The sequence below is a fragment of the Eleutherodactylus coqui genome, chromosome 4, assembly GCF_035609145.1.
Source record: "Eleutherodactylus coqui strain aEleCoq1 chromosome 4, aEleCoq1.hap1, whole genome shotgun sequence".
In the NCBI taxonomy this organism is placed as follows: Eukaryota; Metazoa; Chordata; class Amphibia; order Anura; family Eleutherodactylidae; genus Eleutherodactylus; species Eleutherodactylus coqui.
The window spans coordinates 272,963,413-272,989,093 of record NC_089840.1 but is presented as its reverse complement, the minus strand read 5'-3'; the positions used below and the strand labels follow the sequence as shown (position 1 = coordinate 272,989,093).

At 45.7% G+C, this 25,681-nt stretch overlaps 1 protein-coding gene across 1 annotated transcript in view; it reads right to left on the bottom strand.

Annotated features, from left to right (window-relative positions):
* Window positions 1-24,924, bottom strand: part of LOC136624531 (zinc finger protein ZFP2-like) — a 67,372-nt gene extending 42,448 nt beyond the window's left edge. Inside the window, exons 1-7 of the mRNA XM_066598513.1 lie at window positions 24,699-24,924; window positions 18,864-18,996; window positions 13,533-13,712; window positions 13,322-13,445; window positions 13,175-13,239; window positions 7,488-7,590; window positions 5,337-6,063 (exon numbers count right to left, since the gene is read on the bottom strand). Of these exons, the coding sequence (XP_066454610.1) occupies window positions 5,337-6,063; window positions 7,488-7,590; window positions 13,175-13,239; window positions 13,322-13,445; window positions 13,533-13,712; window positions 18,864-18,941 (1,277 nt within the window). The 5' untranslated portion in view covers window positions 18,942-18,996; window positions 24,699-24,924. The remainder of the gene's footprint in view (window positions 1-5,336; window positions 6,064-7,487; window positions 7,591-13,174; window positions 13,240-13,321; window positions 13,446-13,532; window positions 13,713-18,863; window positions 18,997-24,698) is intronic.
* Between the last annotated feature and the right edge of the window lie 757 nt (window positions 24,925-25,681).

Sequence of the window (25,681 nt, the reverse complement as noted above, 5' to 3'; positions counted from 1 at the left end):
TGGATGTCAGCAGCACACTTTTAAACACCCGCAAGGGATGGACACACAAATGCAAAAGACGCAAGTCGAAACGTTGTATCACCATCTGTGAAGGAAATAAAAGGAAAAACCATTTTGAAATCACCGTGTATGCTGCCATCGCTTTACATTACACATACAATAGTCTGCAGTACTGGGGGCTCTGGGTGCCCCCTCCATCTACAGATACAATAGTCTGCAGTACTGGGGGCTCTGGGTGCCCCCTCTATCTACAGATACAATAGTCTGCAGTACTGGGGGCTCTGGGTGCCCTCTCCATCTACAGATACAATAGTCTGCAGTACTGGGAGCTCTGGGTGCCCCCTCCATCTGCAGATACAATAGTCTGCAGTACTGGGGGCTCTGGGTGCCCCTCCATCTACAGATACAATAGTCTGCAGTACTGGGGGCTCTGGGTGCCCCCTCTATCTACAGATACAATAGTCTGCAGTACTGGGGGCTCTGGGTGCCCTCTCCATCTACAGATACAATAGTCTGCAGTACTGGGGGCTCTGGGTGCCCTCTACATCTACAGATACAATAGTCTGCAGTACTGGGGGCTCTGGGTGGCACTCAGTCTACAGATACAATAGTCTGCAGTACTGGGGGCTCTGGGTGCCCCCTCCATCTACAGATACAATAGTCTACAGTACTGGGGGCTCTGGGTGCCCCTCCATCTACAGATACAATAGTCTGCAGTACTTGGGGCTCTGGGTGCCCCCTCCATCTACAGATACAATAGTCTGCAGTACTGGGGGCTCTGGGTGCCCCCTCCATCTACCGATACAATAGTCTGCAGTACTGGGGGCTCTGGGTGCCTCCTCCATCTACAGATACAATAGTCTGCAGTACTGGGGGCTCTGGGTGCCCCTCCATCTACAGATACAATAGTCTGCAGTACTGGGGGGCTCTGGGTGCCCCTCCATCTAGATGCACTAGTCTGCAGTACTGAGGGCTCTAGATGCCCCCTCTATCTACAGATACAATAGTCAGGATCTCTGGGGGCCCTCTCTATATACATATACAATAGTCTGCAGTATTGGGGGCTTTGGGTGTCCCCTCCATCTACAGATACAATAGTCTGCAATATCGGAGGCTCTGGGTGCCCTTCCATCTACAGATACAATAGTCTGCAGTACTGGGGGCTCTGGGTGCCCCCTCCATCCTCAGATACAATAGTCTGCAGTACTGGGGGCTCTGGGCTTCTCATCATCTACAGATACAATAGTCTAGGCAACCCTGGCTCACGCCACAAATACTTTTTATCCGGCGGTGCTCTAGAAGTGCTGAACGGCTGTGGAGGAGGTCGCAAGCTTCCGCAGACTTTCTCCAATACAAATTCATGCTCAGAACCTACAACCTCACCCTCCACCATACCAAGCAAGTCTACTTCACCTCTCTCATCTCCTCACTATCGCACAACCATAAACAGCTCTTTGATACTTTTCACTCCCTTCTCAGCCCTAAACCGCAGCCCCCTGTGACGGATCACATGGCTGTAGAGTTGGTTGCCTACTTAAAAAAAAAAATTGATGACATCCATCAGGAAATAACTTCCCAATTCCAGACTAGCCCTGACTCTAGTCTTGTCAGCACTGCAAACTCCTGCTCACTGTCTGTACTCAGACCAATGACAGAGGAAGAAGTCTCCAAATTGCTCTCCTTTGCTTGTCCCACCACCTGTGCTAGCGACCCTCTCCCCGCACACCTCCTCCGATCCCTCTCCTCAGTGGTCATCTCCCATCTCACCACTATATTCAACCTCTCTCTGACCTCTGGCATCTTTCCCTCTTCTTTCAAACACACCATTATATCCCCACTGCTAAAGAAGCCGACTCTTGACGCAACTGATGCTGCCAACTAACGACCCATTTATAATCTCTCCTTCATCTTCAAACTACTAGAACATCTAGTTTACTCCCGCCTTGTAAGCTATCTTTTAGACCTTTCCACAGCATTTGACAGTGTTGAACACAAACTCCTCCTCAGTATGCTTCGCTCCATCGGCTTAATGGACACTGCTCTCTCCTGGTTCTCCTCCTACCTATCTGACCGCTCATTTAGCGTCTCTTTTTTTCAGGCTCTACCTCTCCTCCATTTCCCCTTGCTGTTGGGTACCCCAAAGCTCGGTCCTCGGCCCCCTTCTTTTCTCTATCTACACAGCCCCTATTGGACAAACCATCAGAAGATTTGGCCTCCAATACCACCTCTACGCTGACGACACCCAGCTATACACCTCTTCCCGTGACACCTCTGCATCTTTCCTCCAAAACGTCACTGAATTTCTGTCTGCTGTCTCTAAGACTAGGTCCTCTCTCTATCTAAAACTAAACCTCTCTAAAACTGACCTACTGGTATTTCCACCCTCCACTAACCAAACTCATCCTGACATCTCCATCTCAGTGTGTGGCGCCACAATAACTCCTAGACAGCACGCCCGCTGCCTTGGGATCATATTCTACTACGATCTCTCCTTTACCCCCTACATCTAATCTCTTGCTCGAACATGTCAGCTGCACCTCAAGAACATCACAAGAATCTGCTCTTTTCTCACTGTAGACATGCTAAAAACACTTATTGTTGCCCTCATCCACTCCCGGCTCGATTATTGCAACTCGTTGCTGATCGGCCTCCCCTGCACCAGACTCTACCTTCTCCAATCCATCCTTAATGCAGCAGCCAGGCTCATCTGCCTGTCCAGCCGCTACTCGGACGCCTCTGCCCTGTGCCGGTCACTGCATTGGCTGCGTGTTAAATACAGAATTCAATTTAAGCTCACTACCTTCATCCACAAAGCTCCCTACAGCGCAGTGCCACCCTATATTGCCTCCCTCATCTCAATCCATCACCCAGCCCGGGCTCTCCGCTCTGCTAACGAAACTAGACTGCGCACTCCTCTAATTCGAACTTCTCATTCCCACCTCCAAGACTTCTCCAGAACAGCACCAGTCCTCTGGAACACACTATCAAAGGCTACCCGGGCAATCCAGGACTCGAAAAACTTTAGGCGTGCTCTAAAAACGCACGTCTTCAGGGAGGCATACCGCATTCCCTAAACAAACCCCTCTGTACGCCGCCTGATACGTCGGAAATATGGTTTTCAGATGGTCATCTTTGCGTAGGGTATGGTGGAGTTTTTTTCCGCTTTCCTTAGTCCCTTTAACTGTAGGTCACAACTAGAGGTATATATTCATTTCCTTCCTTCTCTTTGTATTGGAGTAGTTGATTCCTGGGTATCCTGGTGACTCTGGTGATTTGGTCATCAACTAAGATGGGATGGTAGCCCTAATTTAAAAATGTCCTTTTAAGATGCTAACCTTTTAATGATTGACTATGTCAATTAGCGTGAGGAAGAACCCCGAGTAGGTTGGAAAGCTCGCTATAACATCAAGTATTTTTGTTAGCCATTAAAATGAATCATATCTACAAGATTACTTGGTTTCTCTTGCTGGGAACAATCACATTTTGCTCTACTGGCTAACACGGTACCAAACATTTTTCGTCTTACCTAATGGCCTATGATTTCTGCAGTAAATCTTTAACAGCTGCTACAACTCATATCACTGCAGCTTTGGCAAGATGGCAGCCGCAATAGTTATATATAGACGCTAGAATCTGCATTTAGTAAATCAGACACAGACCAGAAACATGAATGTGTTTAATGAATAAAACAAAAATATAGAGGATACATTCCCTTTAAAGAATAAAGGAAGATCGGCACAAGTATATAAATATTAACAGCAACCATTTATTAACCATTGGTAACAATATCCAAGATGCAGTTATATAGAGGAATGTGAAGTATCCTGCGCACATGGTCGGTATATAGGTGTGTTATCTGGATTCTATTTGCTTCCTGGATAACGGACATTTATTGGTAATGGAATACATTTCATAAATAGGCACCGCACTATGAACAAACCTGTACTTATGTGATAGACAACGTGACAACTAGCAAAAGTGCTAATCAACTTACTTAAAATGTTTTTGTGCTGAAAACATCTCTTAAACGTTTCAGCCACTAGGGGTCTCCTTTCCTTCTAATTTGCTGTCCACTGTCTTTCTCAAACAAAATCTGTCTCTAGTAACAGAGACACCAAAACAGAAACGGGTGGAGGGCATGTGTTGTCTGGCTGCCCATAGAAGTCTAGGGAGAGAGAAGCATAGAGACGCTCACAGGCATGCTGCTCCAGCTATTAGCGACTTACTGCGTTACAACTACTGATATCACATCTACTATATTATTGGTAATGGCATACATTTCACAAATAGGCACCACACCGCTGTGAACAAACTTGTACTTATGTGATAGACAATGTGATAACAAGTGAAAATAACTTTACCCAAAATTACGTTTTTGTGCTAAAAAATGATGGCCACTAGGATTGTTCATTCTTAATAGATGCCCAACAGGTTGTCCCAGCAATAATCGTTCCTTTGCCTTTACAGCATCGCTGACTGAATGGAGGTGGAGCGGAACAGGGATTGTTCTGGTCTGTCCGCCTCCATTCAGAGTAAGCAGGCAGTTGTTCATAAGTGAACAACTGCCTGTTTACACGGAATGATACGTTGTTCAGTTTTCTGCATGCAGAACCTAAACGACAAATGAGAAGTGAAGAACTTCTCATTCGTCCTTCAGTTGGGGAATGCACTTACCCTGAACGATAATTGTTCAGATTCTCGCTGGATCATTGGATGTAAAAGCACCTTAACAGAAACACCAAGATAGAATACAGGAGATGGAGAGGTGTTGTCTGTCTGCCCATAAAAGTCTAGGGAGAAAGGAGAAAGAAGCAGAGACTCTCACAGACATGCTGCTCTCACTATTAGAGGTTCACTGTGTCACAACTACTGACATTACATCAACACTGCTCAGTACATCCCAATCTCTCTGCAACATACCATGCAGAACATTACAGAGAAGAAATCCTGTTCTTTTACGTGTGCAGTGTATACAGGTATCATAGCAGCAGTCTGCACTCACCAGCTCAGAGATAAAGAAAGTGTTATTCCTCACGTACACACAGCAACTTATTCGGAAACGTTACATGAAATGGTGAGTCAGCTTTCATCCCTTTTTCTTGCATGACACGCGACTTTACTTTGACTTTAAATGTTGAAGTTTCTTTCTTGTACAATTTGTCAATTAAAACAATTTTTAAAAAATGGCTTCTTTCCTGATGATGTTTAAATTATGTGATTTGTGGTTAAAACATTTCTCAGAAAATGACTACAGCTTCACTCTTGTGTGGATTCTTGCATGGTCAATAAGACATGTTTTTCGACTAAAACCTTTCCCGCATTCTGAACACGAAAATGGCTTCTCCCCTGTGTGAATTCTTTGATGTCTATTAAGAACTGATTTGTATGTAAAACCTTTCCCACATTCAGAACATGAAAATGGCTTCTCTCCTGTGTGACTTCTCTGGTGTGCAACAAGAACCTCTTTATGACTAAAGCCTTTCCCACAGTCAGAACATGAAAATCTCTTCTCCCCTGTGTGAATTCTCTGATGCGAAAGAAGATGTGATTTCTGTTTAAAACCTTTCCCACATTCTGAACATGAATATGGCCTCTCCCCTGTGTGAATTCTGTGATGTTTAACAAGAACTAATTTATCTCTAAAACCTTTCCCACACTCAGAACATGAAAATGGCTTCTCCCCCGTGTGAATTCTCTGATGTTTAACAAGAACTGCTTTATGACTAAAACCTTTCCCGCATTCAGAACATGAATATGGCTTCTCTCCAGTGTGAATTCTTTGATGTCTAAGAAGATACGAGTTGTAGTTAAAACATTTCCTACATTCAGAACATGAATATAACTTCTTCCCCATATGAACTCTTTGATGTTCAGCATTTCTTCTGTAAATTTGATTTTGCTTGGCAGTCTGTGAAGAATTGGATGATAGATCTGTGCTGTGAAGGGCTGAGGGTATATCTGGGATAAGGTCAGGCTCTTCATATATATATTGTATGATATAATGATCTTCCACTTTAAATTCTGTAGATATCAGATGTCCCTCTGAGCTCCTGATATCGTCATCTGCCAAGAATAAAACACATTTTCTTAATAATATAACCTGAAGGGCCCAGTCACTCAGCCATTTACTCACGGCATGCCCTGACCATGCCATGTCGCAGCACCTGCAACCAGAAGTGATACCAGGATGCCCTCTGTTGCATCATGCATATTCAGTGCTCCCATGCTTCTGGTAACTATCACCACACTGGGGGGGGGGGGGGGGGGGGGTAAGGACGGTCGTGTTCCATGCAACTGGAAGTGAAACCAAGTGGTCTGGAAACTGGAGGGTGTAGTGGGCTGGCCTAGCCTGCAACTCGCGAACATCCAGGGCTACTTCATGTGTATGTGCTGCTACTGATCAAATCTAAGTTTCTCCCAAAGTACTGTACAGATCCACATGACTGACATAGCAATGAAATCAGTATGACAGCCACTACCTTCTTCTGGTCTCAGGAGGGGGGGCATAAATATGGTGACAGGGTGTCTTAAAAAATAATTTCAAGCGATATAATGTTTCTTGATGTTTTGAATTAGTAATTACCAAGGAAATTACCAAAGGCAAGAAATAGTCTACTGGTTATACTAGTTGAATTAGTATACAGAGATTTTTTGCTGTCAAGAGTTATTCCATTAGAAGTTGTGGGAGGCCCCTTCAATCATGTTGTAGAGAAATGTTTTGGATATATGACGTTGACTCCCTAACTCCTGTTGAATAACTAGAACACAACTATTAAAAGTTTAATTGTGTGTGATGGAGGGGGAATGAGAAAAAAATGAAAAAACATTTTTTCCCATATCTCCCCTATAATTTACTAGTCAATGTATTTTTATTGCTTTGTTAGGGGATTCATTTTTACTGCATTTCTTTCTTAATTTAATCAACTTCTCTACAAATGTATAATTTAAATAATGTAAATGAAATTATCTCTGTACTATTTTACTGGGAAGTTTGTGATGAGGCTATTGCAGCTAACCCACTATCAGTATACTTACTTCTTTTGTTTACATCTATTTTCCTAATTATATATACATTTTTACTATAGTTTGTCTTTTATACCCATTTTTATACTCCTTTGCTCTGAATTTTGTGTGTACCTATTCTTATTTTTTTATACATGTTTTATATATTGTTAATATATTGTTAAAAAAATTCCCAACCAAGCACAGCGCTACGATGAATACTTCTAGCCCTTCGTTTTAGTCATTATTGGGGTCTTATCAGCCAGAACACAAAGAATCAAAAATTCTTAAATGCAACTATGGTATTTCAATTTTTTTTTAAAGTCCTGTGACCTTGTCAAAGCACACCATGTGTTATCACCTATAACTGTATCGCATTATCCTCAATGTTTAACTTGACAAAACAAAGATTAAAACATCCACAATTATATGGTTGCAGTCAGTGAATGAGGAGAATCTGTGAGGTTCTCTACATTTAGTCTCACCTAGGCGGTAGTCTGTAGGGATCTCCTCCTTACACGGCTGATCCTCCCTCACATGTGTCTCTGTAGCATCAATAGGGATCAGATCTTCATCCTGATTCACAAGCTGTGAAATAAATATTGTAAAAGTCATCACACAGTTGGAGAAATCGTGTGGAAGGTTTTATATGGCCAGAAAAGGTCATTAATTAGTATGAGGAGCCGGAATGACATGACAGCAGTAGTGATCTGGGCCAAATAGCTGCAGGTCTCCTGTATAACTCCAACCTGTTGCTTCTTTATTCCAACCAGAAGTCTCCAGAACCAGAAAATTGTGACAAGATGCGAAGATCTAATGTCTGTGGACATGCTGGATCTGTCACCCTCAGATCTCTCACAAATGCAAACAAATGGTGATAAGACAAAACAGAACAAAAATTCGGGAAACACTATCCCGGTACTGGTGTATCTTGATGCCACCAAAAAGTAATGTTGGAGAGAGCACTGACAGCCCGGTGACGCCCACACCACACCACATCTCCCACTAAGAAGTTAGACCCCTCAGAATGTCTATTATCCGCCACCCGCTTAAAATTTTTAACTGTCCTCTGAAGATTCTTCTGAATATCTTCTCACACCGCCTTGATGTTAGACGAGAACTCATTCTCCCCAGGTACATCCAACACATCTTTAGAAAAGGTACCAAAACATGGATGTAACCCATAATTGCAAAAGAAAGATGATGTCCCTGTAGATTCTAACGATCTATTGTTAAGTGCCAATTCAGCTAAAGGCAAACACCCCGACCAATCCTCCTGCCTCTCTGAGACATAAAACCACAAGTATTGTTCCAGATTCTGATTACATCTCTCAGTTTGTCCATTAGTGTCTGGGTGATATGCCAAGGAAAACGAGAGCTTGATACCCAACTGGGAGCAAACAAAACTCCAAAATCTGCAAACAAACTGGACCCCATGGTCGGAGAAGATAACTGATGGTAATCTGTGCAATCTCACAATATGAGTAATGAACAATCTAGACAAGGTTTTAGCATTGGGAAGACCAGGAAGAGCCACAAAATGACACATCTTGCTAAAATGACCAACCACAACCCAGATGACAGTATTACCCTCCAAAAGCGGCAAATCCGTAATAAAGTCCATAGCACATGAGTCCAAGGTTTCACGGGTGTAGGCAAAGGCATTTTTTGTTCTGGCACATACCACACAAGAACAGACAAAGCGAAATACATCTCGCTGCAATGAGGGCCACCAAAAAAAGTATTGCGAGTAATTTTCGGGTATTATTAATCCCCGGATGACCAGCTAACACAGAACTATGTACTTCAGACACCTACAGCCTCAGATGAACAGGGACAAAAAGCTTTCTCACAGAAAGACTTGCTGGAGCTAAATCCTGTGCTTTACGGACCTGTTCCTCCAAAGCCAGTGAATCTGCTAACACTACAACCTCCTCAGAAAGAATGGGTGCAGGGGGTTCATCAGACAAAACCAGGGCAAAACTCCTGGAAAAAGCATCGGGCTTAACATTTCTACTGCCAGGTCCTCGCTCTATTCAATGCTGTAGCGGTGTCAGAACAGCCTGTACTGAAGAAGTGAACGTCCAGGACCTGTCGTCAGCATAGCAACGTGGATCAAATGAGCCGGCTCCGGTCATGTAATCCACATTGCTATGCCAACTGCAGGTCCTCGATGTTCATTTCCTCAGTACAGGCTGTCCAGACACCACTACAGCAGTGGGTAGAGTGGGGACCAATGGTGGATTATAATAGGGGCGATTGTGACAACTGCCCTGGGCCCAAGACTCCAATGGGGCCCACGGCCATCCCAATCGCCCCTATTGTAATCTGCACTGCTAAACCTCCAGCTTCAGGTAGAGGAAGGTGTTAGCAGTGCAGCAGACACAGGGAAAGCTGTCTGTAGTAAGTAATTTAACCCCATTCTCTCCCTGAATTTGAAGAGCATAGGGGCAAGGGGGGACCCTAATACTAGTGTGGCAGCAATGAGGGATCCTATTACTACTGGAGCTGCAATGGGGGACCCTATCACTATTGGGGTGGCAATGGGGGACCCTATTACTACTGGGGCAGCAATGGGAGGCACTATCTCTACTGAGGCCACAATGGGGGAGCCAATTACTACTGGGCCAATATAGGGGACGCTACTACTACTGGGGCCACCAATATACGGAGTCATAATTACTACACAGGGAGGAATTGCTGCAGAATTCACAGTAGCTGTAGTAGCAAAGTGGATGAGATTTTGAAAATCTCATCCACACACTGTGGAAAAAAATCTGCACAAAACCTGTGTGGATATTGACATGTGGTGCTGGATTTAATTCTGTAACATGTTAATTTTAAATATAATGAATATCAATTGCCCATCCAGTATTCCAGCGTTCCTCCATGATAAGCCATGCCCCTAATCCCTCCCCTGACCTCACCCTCTGTTCCACTTTCTTGGGGCTCCACAAGAAACTTTTGCTTCAAAAAGGGCTCCATGACTGAAAAAGTTTGGGAACAACTGCTCTAAGTAGATCGAGAAAGAGCAGAGATCGAGCAGCACACTCTATACCTCCAGCCAAAGGGGGGTGTATCAATATAAATCAATCCACTGCACGCCAGATAAAAGTGTGCCACTTAACCCTACAACGAGCCAGAGAGACCATAATTTGCTGCAGCTGGTAAGACCATTTGCATGATTTTACTCTGTTCTTATTGGTTGGGGGTGGAGTATTTAGTATTTATAGTCACTAATGTATTAGCTTCATCAGCTTGACAAAGGCTGACTGATAGCCAAAACGTCGCTGCTCTGTTTTATGGACTTGTGAAGGAATAAAGATACCCTGCTGGGATAACGTTTTTTTCATCGTATGCTTGCTGCCAGAACTACTTATTTTGCTCTAAGTAGATCAGATTTTTGTGATCTGTGAAAACCGTCACTTTATGCTGAGCCCCTTCGAGGGAATGCTGCCACTCCTCAAATGCCCACTAAATTGCCAAAAGCTCTCTTTCACCAATGTAGTAATTTTGCTCAGCAGTAGAAAATTTACGTGAAAAAAATGCACAAGGATGGAGATTTTGTAATGTACTAATTCCCTGCGATAACACCGCCCCAACCCTAACCGCTGAGGCATCAACCTCCACCACGAAAGGTCTGGATTCGTCTGGTTTCACAAGAACCGGAGAAAAGCATCTCTTCAAGGCATAAAAAGATTATAAAGCCTTTGGGGACCATTTGGAATGGAAACAACCCTTGGTTGTCATGTCAGTCAAATGTTTGACCACCATCGAAAATACTCTGATAAGCTTCTGATAGTAATTTGCGAACCCCAGAAACCTCTGAAGTGCTTTCACACCGAGTCCTGCACCGCCCGGACGTTCTCCGGAACCATATTGAAACTTCTCGGGCCTGGAGGTTAATGTGACCCAGAAATGTGATCTCTTGCACGGTAAAAACAAATTTTTCCTTTTTCGCAAACAAATTATCATCACGCAATGCTTGGAGGACTTGCCGAACATGAGAAACATGTGAATCAGAATCTGATAAAAAGATAAGAATATCTTCGAGATATACCAAAACGAAGCGGCCAATAAATTCATGAAGGACCTCATTAATAAAGGACTGGAAACAGGGGCGTAACTATAACAGATGCAGAGGATGCGGTTGCACCCGGGCCCATAAGGCCTCTTTTCTCCATATAGGGAGCCCAGTGAATAAAGCATTATATTTGAGGGCCCTGTTTTGCACTGGGGCTTAGGAGCTTCAAGTTATGCCTTGAGGGGTGTATGTGATTTTTCTTACACTGTCCTGGATATAAAGCTTTAGAGTCTGTCTCTCAGGAGCAGTTAGGTTGTACATGGGGCTATTAGGCAGTTTACAGTCTGGGCTGAGTTCAATAGAGCGATCCCCGTCCCTGTGAGGCAATAATTTGTCTGTCCCCTCCTGCACAAAGACTTCAGAGAAGTCAGATAAATAATCTGGCAAATCATCCACTTGCATGGAAGACATAATAGTCTCCGTATGAAATGATCCGATCTTGAGACAAAGATCTGGAACACAGAACTTTAAACACTTTTGCGATAGTGGAGAGGCGTCGATGGCAGAGGCAGGAATGGGTGAATCCAGAGGTTTTACCTCTAGCCCGAAAAGTTTTACTGTCTCCTGATGGATTAAGTTGACACGAGCTCCACAGTCCAAAAAGACTGTGATCGGACCACTATCACCTCCAAAGAGTATCTCATCGGGTAGAACCAGCCTGGTGGATGAAATCCAGGCAATCTCTGGGCCTTGAGGAACCTTCCCTCTAACCTCTAGGCCACCTAGTTTTCCAACTGTTACCTACAGCGAAGGCAATTCTGCATAAAATGTCCAGTGCGATTGCAGACAAAGCACCGTCCTCTGAACTGACCCCTCTTCTCTCTACTGGCCTGATCAGCCAATGAACCAAGTTGCATGGGTTCCTCCCCATCAGTAGGCAAGAACAAGAACACAGAAGAAGAGGAAAGCTCATTATGCCCCTATCTAACCTGTCTACCTACTCTGATGGCTAAAGACATGGGATAATCCAGACTTCAAGGAATCGGATAAACCACCAGTCTTTAATTTTATCAGTGAGACCACAGTAGAACTGGCTTCGCAAAGCAGGGTCATCCTATTGAGTCTCAGTCACCCAAGGCGGAATTAGTTGCAGAAATCTTTAATGTAAGAGTCTACTTGATGTAAACTTCTGAGCTTTCCCTCTGTCAGCGACACCCTATCAGCATCATCATAGATTAAACCAAGGGCATTGAAGAAACGATCCACAAAGGACAAAACTTCAAGGAGCTTGCAAGATTCTCTGAAGCAAACAAATTTCTATGTGTTGCCAGAGAAACAGTCCGATAGCTCAAGTATCGGCTTCTTACCTGGAGCCCCCAGGTTTGATTGCTGCAGTTTTCCTCAGCAACTTCAATTGCCAGCACCCTTAGCTGGTTTGACAAAACCGCAATGAGATTCCTATCAGATAAGCAAAAATATCCCAATAAGTAAGTATGGCTGCTGATTATGTTACGTCCAACCAGGACATGCTGGATCTGTTACCTGCAGATCTCTCACAACTGCAAACAAATAGTGATAAAACAAAACAGAACAAAATACGGGAAACACTGTCCCTATATAACAAAACACAGGAGAGGAACCTGCCTGAAAGCAGGGCAATCGTCCCAATAAGGATGGCCATGACCTCGTGCCTCAGCCCCTAGTTGACCCTACGTGAGAAAGAAGAATAACAAAAGAAACCAAACAAACAAGCACGGTACTTAGCTCTGAGATGCACAGGTAACTGAAAGGTCCAAAACCAAGCTCTGACTGCTGGCCCAGCAAGAGAGAAACGGAAAATCAACAGCAACTCAGTTCAGTATCAGGCCAAGCTAAATAGCTCTGATAATTACCCAAAGGTGTGACTAAGCACATCACACCTAACACCATACCAACCTGAGTCAGAAGATGTAGAAACATCTCCAAAACCAGCACCAGACTATCAGCAAGGTAGCAATTCCAGAACCATTGCAACAGTCGGCTGTAATCCTGCCATCTTCAGCTTTCTCATTACACAAGTATCAATCATATAATAAGACTGAACACAAGACCTTCCCAGCCGCCCTACAGACCAGAGGGGAGATTTCATGAGACCTTCTCTCCAGCTACCTGATCATCCTGTGGAAGAAGAGGACGGGGACATCTCTCTGCTGCTATTCTCATACTGGATCTACCTGCAGAAAACACAGACAGCCACTGAATTCATTCTCTACATACAAATAATAAACGCCATGTGGATTTAGTACGGTCTATTACCTGGTGATAGGAGGGGCTGGTGGTCCTCCATCATGACGTCCTTGTACAGATCCTTGTGTCCTTCTAAATACTCCCACTCCTCCATGGAGAAATAGAGAGTGACGTCCTGACACCTTATAGGAACCTGACAACACAATGATACCATCATCACCCAGACGTTATACCGCCATAGCGTTACTGTATAATGTCCCAGCATTCCCAGTAGCATCACCTCTCCAGTCAGCAGCTCAATCATCTTGTTGGTGAGTTCTAGGATCTTCTGCTCATTGATCTCCTCCAATATCAGGGGGTGTGGAGGAGGCCCTGTGATTGGGCTCAGGGGTCTTCCCCATCCATCAGACACAGGGGCCTGACAGCCATCACTAGAAGTCTTCTTCACTACCGTGTAATCCTGTTTATGGGGAGATACATCCATAAATATCATTGCAGACATTCAGAGAGTCCTTCACCTCTCCAGACATGTCTATTTGTTATTAACGTGGCTGTTCGGTTTCAGGAGAAAAAAAGAGTCTTACCTATTAGATCTAATGCTGCAAATAAGATTCTAACCGCTGGACTTTGTTTAACCAACTCCAGCGATGACGTCTTGTCAACAACACATGACCGCTGCGGCCAGTCATATGCTGTTAACATGGCATCTTCGCTGCAATCATGTATATAAAGCCCTGTGTGGAAAAATGGAGTGCTGGAGCTGGATGTAATAGGTAAGTAACACTTGGTTTAGTTAACTTCTCAACTTTGCTTGTTTTTCTGTTTACCAACCACTATAAGGGTTTTTTCAAGGTAAGCTTTAATATTTTTTAAGCTGTCTATGTTAGAAAACTGGTCCTGGTTCCCCCCCTTCTCAGCACTTCACCCTACCAGGTCTGTTTATAGTGTGCTGCAGGAGGCTGCTGCAGGCACAGACCTCAGTGGTCATCCACTGAGGTCTGTGATTGACTGCAGCAGCCTGTGATGTTTTTCTTCACAGACAGACTTCCCACCCTGTAAATAGTCCCATCAGGGTGAACGGAGAGGAAGCACTGGAGGAAAAGAACGGATGAATATAGACTATTTCATTATTTTCTTACATGGACAATTTAATACAAAATTCAAAAAATCCCTTTGCAGATCATCTGTATGTGTCCGCATGTCAATTGCAAAGATTTGCAGTGGCAGACACTTTTGCTGCTCTTCTTTTCTCCCTACTTACCTCTGTTCCCCCCATACAGAATATCCTTAGAATCAGCTCGCAACACCTTGAACTTTTTGATTGGACATTTTCCACCACTTCCTGTCAATGGGTGATGCCAGATTTCATTGACACTGATTGGTGGAAACCTAATCTAAGGATAACTCATATGGGGGAAACAGAGATGAGCAGGGAGATAAGAAAAGTGGCAATAGTGTCCGTGGGGCTGTGACTGTAAAGCCTCATGTCCACGGATGGGTCGGATTCCATGTGCTGGAGGCCGCAGCAGAATTCGACCCTGACCATGGCTGGTGATCATGCGTCTCTGTATGGGTCTTCTTTTTTTGGAAAACAAATCTGCATGTGTAAATTCAAGTGCGGACGCCCATGGTTCCCTATGGACGGCTTGAACTGCGGATCTTCCGCACGTGTTCCCTGCGCGGTGTCAGGATTGGCGACCCTTGGGGTCTTAGTACCCGCACCGCCGGTCCTATCTCCCGGGGGGCTACGGAAGTGAGGCACGGGGGAGCCCCGGTGATGTTGGTGACCTCCCCTGGCCTCTGTAATCCTGGACGCCGGCTCCGGGCATGCACTTCCGTGCTCAGCCGGGTTGCTGGGGACGCGAATGTGCTGCCCCGCGCTGTCCTGTTGCCATGACACCCTGGCATGCTTGCTCTGCACTTACTGCTTAATGTCTGGGTCTCTGCTCTGCACTCGCTGCTTAATGTCTGGGTCCTGCTGCTGTTAGGCTCCCGCCCCAATCAGCTGCTGGGGTGGGAGTTCTGACAGCATTTAAACTGCTCAGCTTCCTTCTGAAAGTTCCAGTGTATGTTTGGTCTCCAGTTACACCCGTGTTTCCTGTATTTGACTCCCAGTTTTGACTTGCTTACTTCAGACCTGACTTTGCCTTCGCCTGACCCCTGGTACCTTGTTCTCTCTTGTTGCCGACACGGATTGCCTGACCTGCTTTTGTGTTTGTTTGTTTCCGGTATTTGTCTCTTAGTCTGACTCCTGCCCCGCATGCCTAGCGAGCCTAGGGACTGTCGCCCAGTTGTCACCCTGGGGTCCAGCCCAGGGGGGAAAGTAGGTAGAGACAGGGGTTGTGGGTAGTACTAGGGACTTCCCTGCCTAGACACCACCCTTGACAGATACACTGGCCCACAAAGGTTCAGACTCTTATGTCCGACCGGCTACGTTAACTCCTTCCATGGAGGCCGTGTCGGCCTTGGCACACCAGGTCCAGGCCCTGATTACCCATTTCAGGCAACAAGAAAAGGTGTTGTCTGCGGCTCAGGTTCAGCCTCCCTCTGTTCTGTTGACAATTTCTGAGCCTCAGGCTATGCTGCCCGATTTCTTTGCTGGTGAGAGGAAACAGTTTTTGCCATCCGGGAAGGCTGCAAACTCTATTTTGATCTGCGACCCCACTGTTCTGGCACACAGTACCAGAGGGTAGGAATCGTGATTTCCTGATTAAGAGGAGACCCTCAAAACTGGGCTCTCTCTTTACCCTCTGATTCTCCCACACAACAGTCTTTAAACACCTTATTCTCAGCTCTGGGTCAGATCTATGACAAGCCAGAACGTGTTGCCTATGCTGTCTCTCAACTGTTGTCCTTGCGTCAGGGGCGGAAAGTGGCGGAGGACTACTGCTACCAATTCAGACAGCACTGCACTGAGTCAGGGTGGAACGACTCAGCCTTCAAGCACTTGTTCTTGGTCAGCCTATCCAAAGGCCTCAAGTATCTGCTGGTTGCCCATCCTGAGCCTAATACTCTGGAGCAAGCAATATCGCTAGCTATTCGAGCTGACCGTCGACTAAGGGCCAACTCCTAGTCAGTTGTCGGGAGGACTGTCTAGGAGCTAAGGTACTCCCAGTTGTGTTTAATATGTTCTTGCTCGGCGCCTTAGATCTTCTTTCTTTCTCTCGTGCAGGCCAAGCTTTTGTTGATTCCGGGGCCGCAGCAAATTTTGCTAATTTTTATTTTGTGGCTCAGATTTCTGGTTTCTTGACACGTTTAGATCCTCCAATTCAAGTTTCTGGGGTAGACTCCACTCCTTTGCATGCTGGCCTTGTCAATCTAGTTACCCCAGAGCGAAAATTTACTGTAGGAGCCTTGCATACTGAGTCTTGCACCTTCTTCGTCATGAAAGATTTGTCTGTGGACATAGTCTTAGGGCTACCTTAGTTAATACAACACAAACCCGTTATTAATTGGGACTCTCTGGATCTGGTCAAGTGGGGTCCCCAGTGTACCAATTACATGTGTCCCGTGAACTTAGATACCTGTTCGTAAGGGTGTTGAGTTACCAGACTAGATCTCCGAATTTTCTGGCATTTTCTCCAAGCAACTATCTAAAGTTTTGCCTCCCCACAGGGATTTTGACTGTAAGATTGATCTGGTCCCAGGTGCCAAACTTCCTAAGGGTCGGATCTACAGCATAACCGTCCCTGAGAGGGAGTCCACGAAGGGCTATATTCAGGACAATTTGGCCAAGGGGCACATCCAACCCTCTGAGTCTCCCACTGGTGCCAGGTTTTTCTTCGTCGAGAATCATGGGGGTCTCAGGCCCTGTATCGATTACAGAGAGCTCAACAAAATAACCGTCATAAACCAATAAGCTCTTCCTCTCATCTCCGACCTCCTCAATCAGGTTTCCAGGGCCCAGTTATTCTGTAAGCTCTACCTCAGGGGAGCTTATAATCTTATCCATATACGGTAAGGGGATGAATGGAAGATGGCTTTTAGTACGACTCTTGGCCACTTCGGATACCTCGTTATGCCTTTTGGGTTATGTAATGCTCCAGCTATTTTCCAAGGGTTTATGAATTCCATTTTCCAGGATATCATGGGTGTGTTCATTGTGGTATACCTGGATGACATCCTGATTTTCTCCTCTGACTGGGAGACACACCGTGTCCATTTACAAACCGTGCTGACTCTCCTCAGGGCTAACAAATTGTTTGCTAAATTTAAGAAATGTGTTTTCAGTGTTCAGAAAATATCATTACACCATGTGATATTCAGATGGATTCGGTAAAGGTGAAAGCAATCATGGAATGGGCTCAGCCAGTCACCTTAAAAGCCCTACAGCGCTTCCTTGGGTTCTCTAACTACTATCGCAAGTTTATTAAGAACTTCTCCGTGGTAGCTAAGCCTTTAACGGATCTCACTAGAAAGAGGGCCGATGTGAGCAACTGGTCTTCTGATGCCCTTGCGGCCGTCTCTACCCTGAAGGTTGCCTTCTCTTCTGCGCCTGTCCTTGTCCAGCCTGACCTATCCTGTCCGTTTGTGGTGGAGGTAGACGCCTCCGAGTTTGGAGTTGGAGCAGTACTGTCTCAAGGTCCCTCCACACTCACGAACCTTAGGCCGTGTGCCTACTTTTCCAAGAAGTTCTAGTCTACTGAACGAAATTACGACATAGGCAACCGGGAATTACTAGCTATTAAGTGGGCGTTTGAGGAATGAAGGCACTTTCTGGAAGGAGCACTCCATCAGATCACCGTACTCACAGACCATAAAAACCTCATTTATCTAGACACTGCTAAGATGTTGAATGCTTGGCAAGTTCGCTGGGCCTTGTTCTTTTCAAGGTTCAACTTTTTGGCGACTTACAAGCCCGGCTCAAAAAATGTTAAGGCGGATGCCTTGTCTAGGAGTTTTGGTACCCGGAACCGTCAGAGTCTGAGCCGGAGAGTATTCTGTCCCCCTGGGTGGTTTTCGCTGCTATCTCCTCCGACTTTTCACCTCTTATACAGGCTGCTCAACAATCGACCCCTGAAACCCTTTCGGAAGGCAAACTTTTTGTTTCTCTGTCATTGAGTTTGAAGGTGTTAGAGGAGACGCATGGTTCAGTCCTAGCTGGTCATCCAGGTATCAGGGGTACTCAGGTACTATTATCCAGAGTTTATTGGTGGCCTCATGTGGCCAGGTTCCTTCTGAAAGTGCCAGTGTATGTTTGGTCTCCAGTTACACCCGCACATTCTGTATTTGATTCCCGGTCTTGACTCGCTTACTTTGGACCTGACTTTGCCTACGCCTGACCCCTGTTACCTCGTTCTCTCTTGTTGCTGACCCAGATTGCCTGACCTGCTTTTGTGTTTGTTTGTTTCCGGTATTTGTCTCTTAGTCTGACTCCCTGCCCCGCATGCCTAGGGACTGTCGCCCAGTTGTCGCTGTAGGGGTTGCAAGTAGGACTAAGGACTTCCCTGCCCGGACACCACCCTTGACAGGTGGATTCCACAAATCAAATCCACCCATGGACATTGGGTCTAAAGCTATGAGGTGACCTCACTGACATCAGGAAGTGGACAGCTCCAGTGTAAAATAGATAAGAATGATGGAACGTGACGTCATCCCCAGAATCTCTCACCTCTCCTGTAAGCCGGAAGAGTATCTCTAGGGTGAGGGTGAATATACTCTCCGCCATCTTGTCCCTCTTCCTATCCATCCTTGTCGGGTCAATCAGGAATATTATCTGATATAGAAGATATCAGCCGAGGATCCTGAATGGAGAGAAGACGAGACAATGTAACATCATATAAAACCCCCTATAATAATACAATTATTGAAGATAAACCCCAAAATAATACCAATAAAAATGACAGCTAGTTACACAATGAATAAGCCCTCATACTGTGTCAACGGAAAAACAAAAAAGGCATTTTAAGAGGGGAGAAGAAAATCCCCAAAGTAGTTGCTTCCTGAAAGGGAGTGTGTCGGCTCGAACATGCTGTCTACACGGCAGGCATTATTTTATAGAGCAGGAGGAGCTGAGCAGATTGATATATAACTTGTATTTTATTCATTTATATCTGAGCTGAACAGTCCAATGGGCGGTCCTATGAGAGATTGAAAGCTATATGAACTGTCATTCCCAGATCCCTGTCAATCACTGATAGGACCGCCCACTGGACTGTTCAGCTCAGATATAAACAAATAAAATACAAGTTATACTGAATTTTTCACCATAAAATTATATATCAATCTGCTCGGCTCCTCCTGCTCTAAAACATGATGCCTGAAGTTTGGACAGCATCTTCGAGCTGACAGATTCCCTTCAAGTATCACACTAGGTTGCATCATTAAGGGGTTACGCATACGTGAACACTTTTACATGTTGCTTTACACCCAAATTCTTGCAAGGAGACCAAGCAGTGAAGAGCGGAAAATTGTCGGCGTGCTGGACAGAAATCAAGGCAAGAAAAAAGGAAAGACACATTAACATGGGCCACACGTTTCAATGCTGCACGGCATCTTCATCTGACCTTGCAACCTCAAATATATAGGCAGGACTAAATAGTCTCTACGCAATAGATTAAGTAAACACACATCCAATATATTCAATCATTTTCCTTTAGGCCTCATGCCCACAGCAGGTCGGGATCCTGCCTGTAATTTCTCACAGCGAAATCAGACCCGACGCCCCCCAGAGACCCTATACTTGTCTGGATCCGCCACGAGAGTGTCGGCTGGCGCGCATGCGCAGTGCATGATGCCGGAGCTGGAGTATGACGCGGGTTCCGGCAATACTCCCGCTGCGACCACAGCACGGAGTATCGCGGGACGGACGGCTTCCATTAACTGCAATGGAGGCTGTCTGTGCGTTTTTTCACACAAATTAGAACACGCTGCGATTCTCTCCCCGAGAGCAGAAAATCACAGCCGATTTTTACTTGTTGCCAGGGAAGAATTGTTTTACACAGCATGTCTATGGACAGACATTGCTGCGGAAATCGCAGCGGGGGTCTGGCCGTGATTTCCGCAGCGATACTCCGTCTGTGGGCATTCGGCCTTACACACTGTCTCTCACCATTTTTTCAGTTTCACGGTCCTGATTGCACATCGTTATCTATTACCCCTATCGGACAGATACAGTCGAATTGCAACAATTTCAACAACTCTGGGAATCGGAGGCCTTTTGGGGTTTTAAACTTTGCACATTGATTGCGAACGGATGTCTTGAGGCAGGTTCATTCATGATTTCATACACGTTTTATTGGTACATATAGTATGTGCATGCCTGTATAGACATGCGTATTTTTTACCTACATAGCCTTCCATTCTCCCCTCTCTTAGCATGCAGTCTTGTCTGCCTAATCATTTCATTTGTTCATGTCCTTTATATATACAATAATGTATCTGTTTAGATGTAGAATTTTATTTTGTTTCATGAATTGTCATATTATATTGGTCCTCTGTGTTTTCTATGATTATGCTCTACCCTACTTTCATCATTCAGTCACAATTCACCACTATTGTGATTCAAAAAATCATAGAATGGTAGATTTGGAAGGGACCTCCAGGGTCATCGGGTCCAACCTCCTGCTCAGTGCAGGATCACTAAATCATCCCAGACAGATATTTGTCCAGCCTTTGTTTGAACACTTCTATTGTTGAAGAACTCACCACCTACCATGGTAACCTGTTCCACTCATTGATCACCCTCACTGTCTAATATCTAATTTGTGTCTCCTCTCTTTCAGTTTCATCCCATTTAGAGATGAGCGAACTCACTCGTTTAGGGCAGTTTTGCACTTGAGCACCGCTTTTTCCGAGTAACTGACTACTCGGCCGAAAAGATTCGGGCGGCGCCGGGGGTGAGCAGGGGGGTTGCAGAGGGAAGTGGGGGGGGGGGGAGAGAGCTCCCCCCTGTTCCCCACTGCTACCCCCCGCTCCACCACGCCACCCCCGGCGCCCACCGAATCTTTTCGCCCGAGTAGTCAGTTACTCGGAAAAAGCGGTGCTCAAGTGCAAAATCGCCCTAAACGAGTGAGTTCGCTCATCTCCTATCCCATTGCTTCTAGTCTTTCCATGTACAAATGAGAATAGGGCTGATCCCTCTGTACTGTGACAGCCCTTCAGATATTTCAGCCTTTCAGATATTCATCCTTAAGGAGATAATTAATTGGTTCATTTCATAAGCATTATATTATATATTGAAAGTATTGTATTAATGATGGATTAATTAGTTGAAACCACTGGCGTAACTATAGGGGATGCGGTTGCACCCGGGCCCAGGAGCCTTAGGGCCCATAAGGCCTCTCTTCTCCATATAGGGAACCCAGTATTATGAATAAAGCATTAGCGTTGGGGGCCCCGTTACAGGTTTTGCATTGGGGCCTAGGAGCTTCACGTTAAGCCTCTGCGTTAAGGGGTTAAAAGAAATTGGGAGGGCCCAAGATAAACTTTTGCACCCGGGCCCATGAGCCTTTAGCTATGCCCTTGGAATACATATATTATATTTCAATTAATTAATCCATCATTTGTACAATTCATCAGTCATACTATTTATCATCCACATGATATTTTAGACTCAATCATTTAGTTTCGCATTAGACATTTTTTTCATCCGATTTTTTAATTCATTTTTTTTTATTTTGATTGTGAGTGCTTTAATGTCTGCGTTCATCCGTTAGGCTTCGTTCACACTAGTGTCTTCTCTAATGATCCAGTTTTATTAAAAACGGAAATCAGAAGTACAATGTAAGGCTTTCTAGTGACTTTCATTTTTCAGCATTTAAGGGACGGTGGCTCTTCAATGAATCAGTGGTTAGCACTGTTGCCTTGCAATGCTCCAGTCCAAAAGGTTCAAGTCTCATCAAAGGGCAACAACAAGTTTGAAAAACTGCCATCACCCTTGGTCAGATCTGAACCTAAAACTCCAGCACTGCAAGGCAGCAATGCTAACGACTGAGCCACCGCACTTGTGGAGAGTAATAGAAGAATGAGAAGAACAAAAAGACAACATAGAAAGCCAATGCAACAATCACCCTTGGTCAGATCTGAACCTACAACTCCAGTCCTCGAGGCCAATTTACACGCAAAGATGATCACTCAAAATTTGTTCCAAAGATAAGGAGAATGACAGTTTGAGCGATTATTTTGCCTAAAGCACTAATGCCTATTAGCAGCTTATTACCTTCATTTGCATGTAAACAAGCCTCCTGAGCTGTATGCAGAGATCAGCAGGTGGTCTGTTCTCTGCATACAGTTCCTTTGTTCTGCTGTGGGACTGCAAGCTGAATACAATGTAATCAGCGCTCCCCGTGGAGAATACAGCATGCGGTCCCTGCTATCAGCTCTCCAGCTGAACAATGGATTTTATGCTCAACTAAAAATCATCGTTCAGCCAAGGAGTGAAAGATGGGAGCATTTACACATAACGATTATCGCTCAAATGATGGCTTTTGAGCGATAATCATTGCGTGTAAATGGGGCTTCATGCAGTAATCATCTATTTAATCATGAATTTCACTCCAAGTGGCAACCAATCCTCGAGATACATGTCAACCTTGGCTTATGTTCTTCCATTGTACATCCTCCTTCACTTCATCATTATTACATTTTCTCAATTCCTTCAGCACCCTTGTGATCTCAGCTTGTCCCTCATAGGATACCACTGACGACACACTGTCTCTCCGCTCACTTCTTTTAGACTGCTACACTTCGTCTGACACTAAGGCCGGATTCACATGAGCGCTAATCTCAAGCAGGTTTTGTGTGCTGCGAGGCTCACAAAACCCGCGAGAACATGAACTCCATCCTGTTGAGTCATACACATAAACAATGTTATCCCTCACAACGATGCTGCGAGGGGAAAAAAAACCAACGCATACTGCTTAGTGCGATACCGTGTTATGTTTCTCGTCCCGAAATCGCGCTCGTCTGTGCGCAGCTCGCCTAGGGGAGCATTCATGCGGGTGAGCACAGTATTGGTCCAAGAAACTCGGGCCGACATTGTAATTGTAAAAATGTCACGTTCATTGCAATTTGCAAGAAAATAGTTGAACATGGGATTTTCATGAGGGTGAAAATCGTATCTACCGTGTTTCCCCCGAAAATAAGACAGTGTCTTATATTAATTTTTGTTCAAAAAGGTTTAACTTTTTTACATGTATAGCTGCCTGGACACTATTTCAATTGACTTTTTAATTAACTGTTAGCAGGGCTTAATTTTGGAGTAGGGCTTATATTTCAAGCATCCTCAAATAGCCTGAAAAATCATTTTGCATCCTCAAAAATTCTGGAAAATCATGCTATGTCTTATTTTCAGGGAAACAGGGTATTTGCAATAGTGAAAACTAAAAATCACATGTACACGTGAGTGAGATGCAATTTTTTTTCACCCATTGGAAACAATGGGTGAGATTTCTGCGGACACGCAGAAAAATAGAACGCGCTCCAATGTCTCTATCGCACAGCATCCCTATGACAGGGAAGTCACACATGTAAAAACAATGGGGACTATTTCAGTGAGAGTTTTCCGAGTCTCGCAACACAGGAAACTGCACCTTCACAGCTCCTTTACATCTGCTACTTTCTCCCTTGCCGCTCTCCGTGACTCTATCTTACATTTTTTCAATGAACCCGTTAGTTTTACCTCCTGATGCCTTCGATTGTCTTCATCTCTTCTACCATCCGCACCGCTCCTCTCTCCACTGCTGCTCCCCCTGTCGGCTCCCTTTCGTTCCTCTAAGGCTAGACCTTCTCCTCTCTCTGCTCCGGATTTTTCATCTCCTGATCCTCTAAAATGGGTGGTCCGGTTACTGCACAGCCCCCTTTCAATAAGACCCCCCTGTGTGAAAATAATAAACAGAGAGATACTTACCCCTCCGCGGCCGCTGAGATCCTGCTGCAGTCCCGGTGACATTTGCTGGAGCTGCAGCAATATGTTCTTGAATGGCACTGAGGATGTGAGCGCCAATGCCAGGAGAATGCCAGGAGAACAAGTGGCGATTCACCAGCATGTCATGTGCTGTAGCCGTCACCTGATTTCCTGTGACATCATCTGTTACAGGAATCACCGGGACCACAGCGAGCTGCAGCGCTGGAGGGGTATCTCTCTGTTTATTACTTTCACGCAGGGGTGCTATTGTCAAAGGTTTGTCCAGTAACCGGAGAACCCCGACCTATGCATTGTTAATTTATTAAACTCTCTGTCAAAGCCTGGGGTGTAATAAGTCCTTGTACTACGTCATGTGATATCGTCATGGCGGTATATCTCCCTGTAGTACAAGACCAGATGAAGATGCGGCTCCAGGACTGAAACGCGTAGCGCAGAATAAGGTGTCCTTCCTCTTCTTCTGCCTTGATTTCTCTCCAGCGCGCAGACTGTTCCATCTTCACTGCTCGGTCTTCTGCAGAATCGTGGAGGCGTCTGCCAGTCTGTCCAGGAGAGGCTGCTGGTACCGAGCCCAATAAATACCTAGGTAATAATACTCTTATTCCTCCGCACCCAGGAGAGCCTTATTCTTCTTTAATTCCAAATTCTTGCAAGAGGCGGCGGAGGGTGAGAAAGGTAGAAACACCCCGACCGAGAGAGAGCGTCACCTCCTTCTAGAAACACAGAACGTTGAAGGGGTTAATAATACCTGTTACCCCCCCCAGTGCTGGAGCCCCCACATACCTCCAGCTGCAGCCGGACAGGAGCCGTGGGGTTGTTCTGTGCTTACAGGACCTGGGGTGATGTCACCGTCATGTGATCAGTGTGTGGGAGGAGACAAGGGGTCACATGACCAGGTCTCTCTGCTCAGTGGATGCAGGACTCTGCTGTGTGAGGATGTATTCAGAGAGTGGATGGAGCAGAGCCGAGCGTGTGTGAGACGGAGGAGCGGAGCCGAGCGTGTGTGAGACGGAGGAGCGGAGCCGAGTGTGTGAGAGACGGAGGAGCGGAGCCGAGTGTGTGCGAGATGGAGGAGCGGAGCCGAGCGTGTGTGAGATAGAGGAGCGAAGCTGAGTGTGTGTGAGACGGAGGAGCGGAGCCGAGAGTGTGAGAGACGGAGGAGCGGAGCCGAGTGTGTGCGAGATGGAGGAGCGGAGCCGAGTGTGTGCGAGATGGAGGAGCGGAGTTGAGCGTGTGTGAGACGGAGAAGAGCCGAGCCGAGCGCGTGTGAGACGGAGGAGCGGAGCCGAGTGTGTGTGAGACGGAGGAGCGGAACCGAGTGTGTGCGAGATGGAGGAGCAGAGCCGAGTGTGTGCAAGATGGAGGAGCGGAGTCGAGTGTGTGTGAGACGGAGGAACGGAGCCGAGCGCGTGTGAGACGGAGGAGCAGAGCCGAGAGTGTGTGAGACGGAGGAGCGGAGCCGAGCATGTGTGAGACGGAGGAGCCGAGCGTGTGTGAGACGTAGGAGTAGAGCCGAGCGCGTGTGAGACAGAGGAGCGGAGCCGAGTGTGTGTGAGACAGAGGAG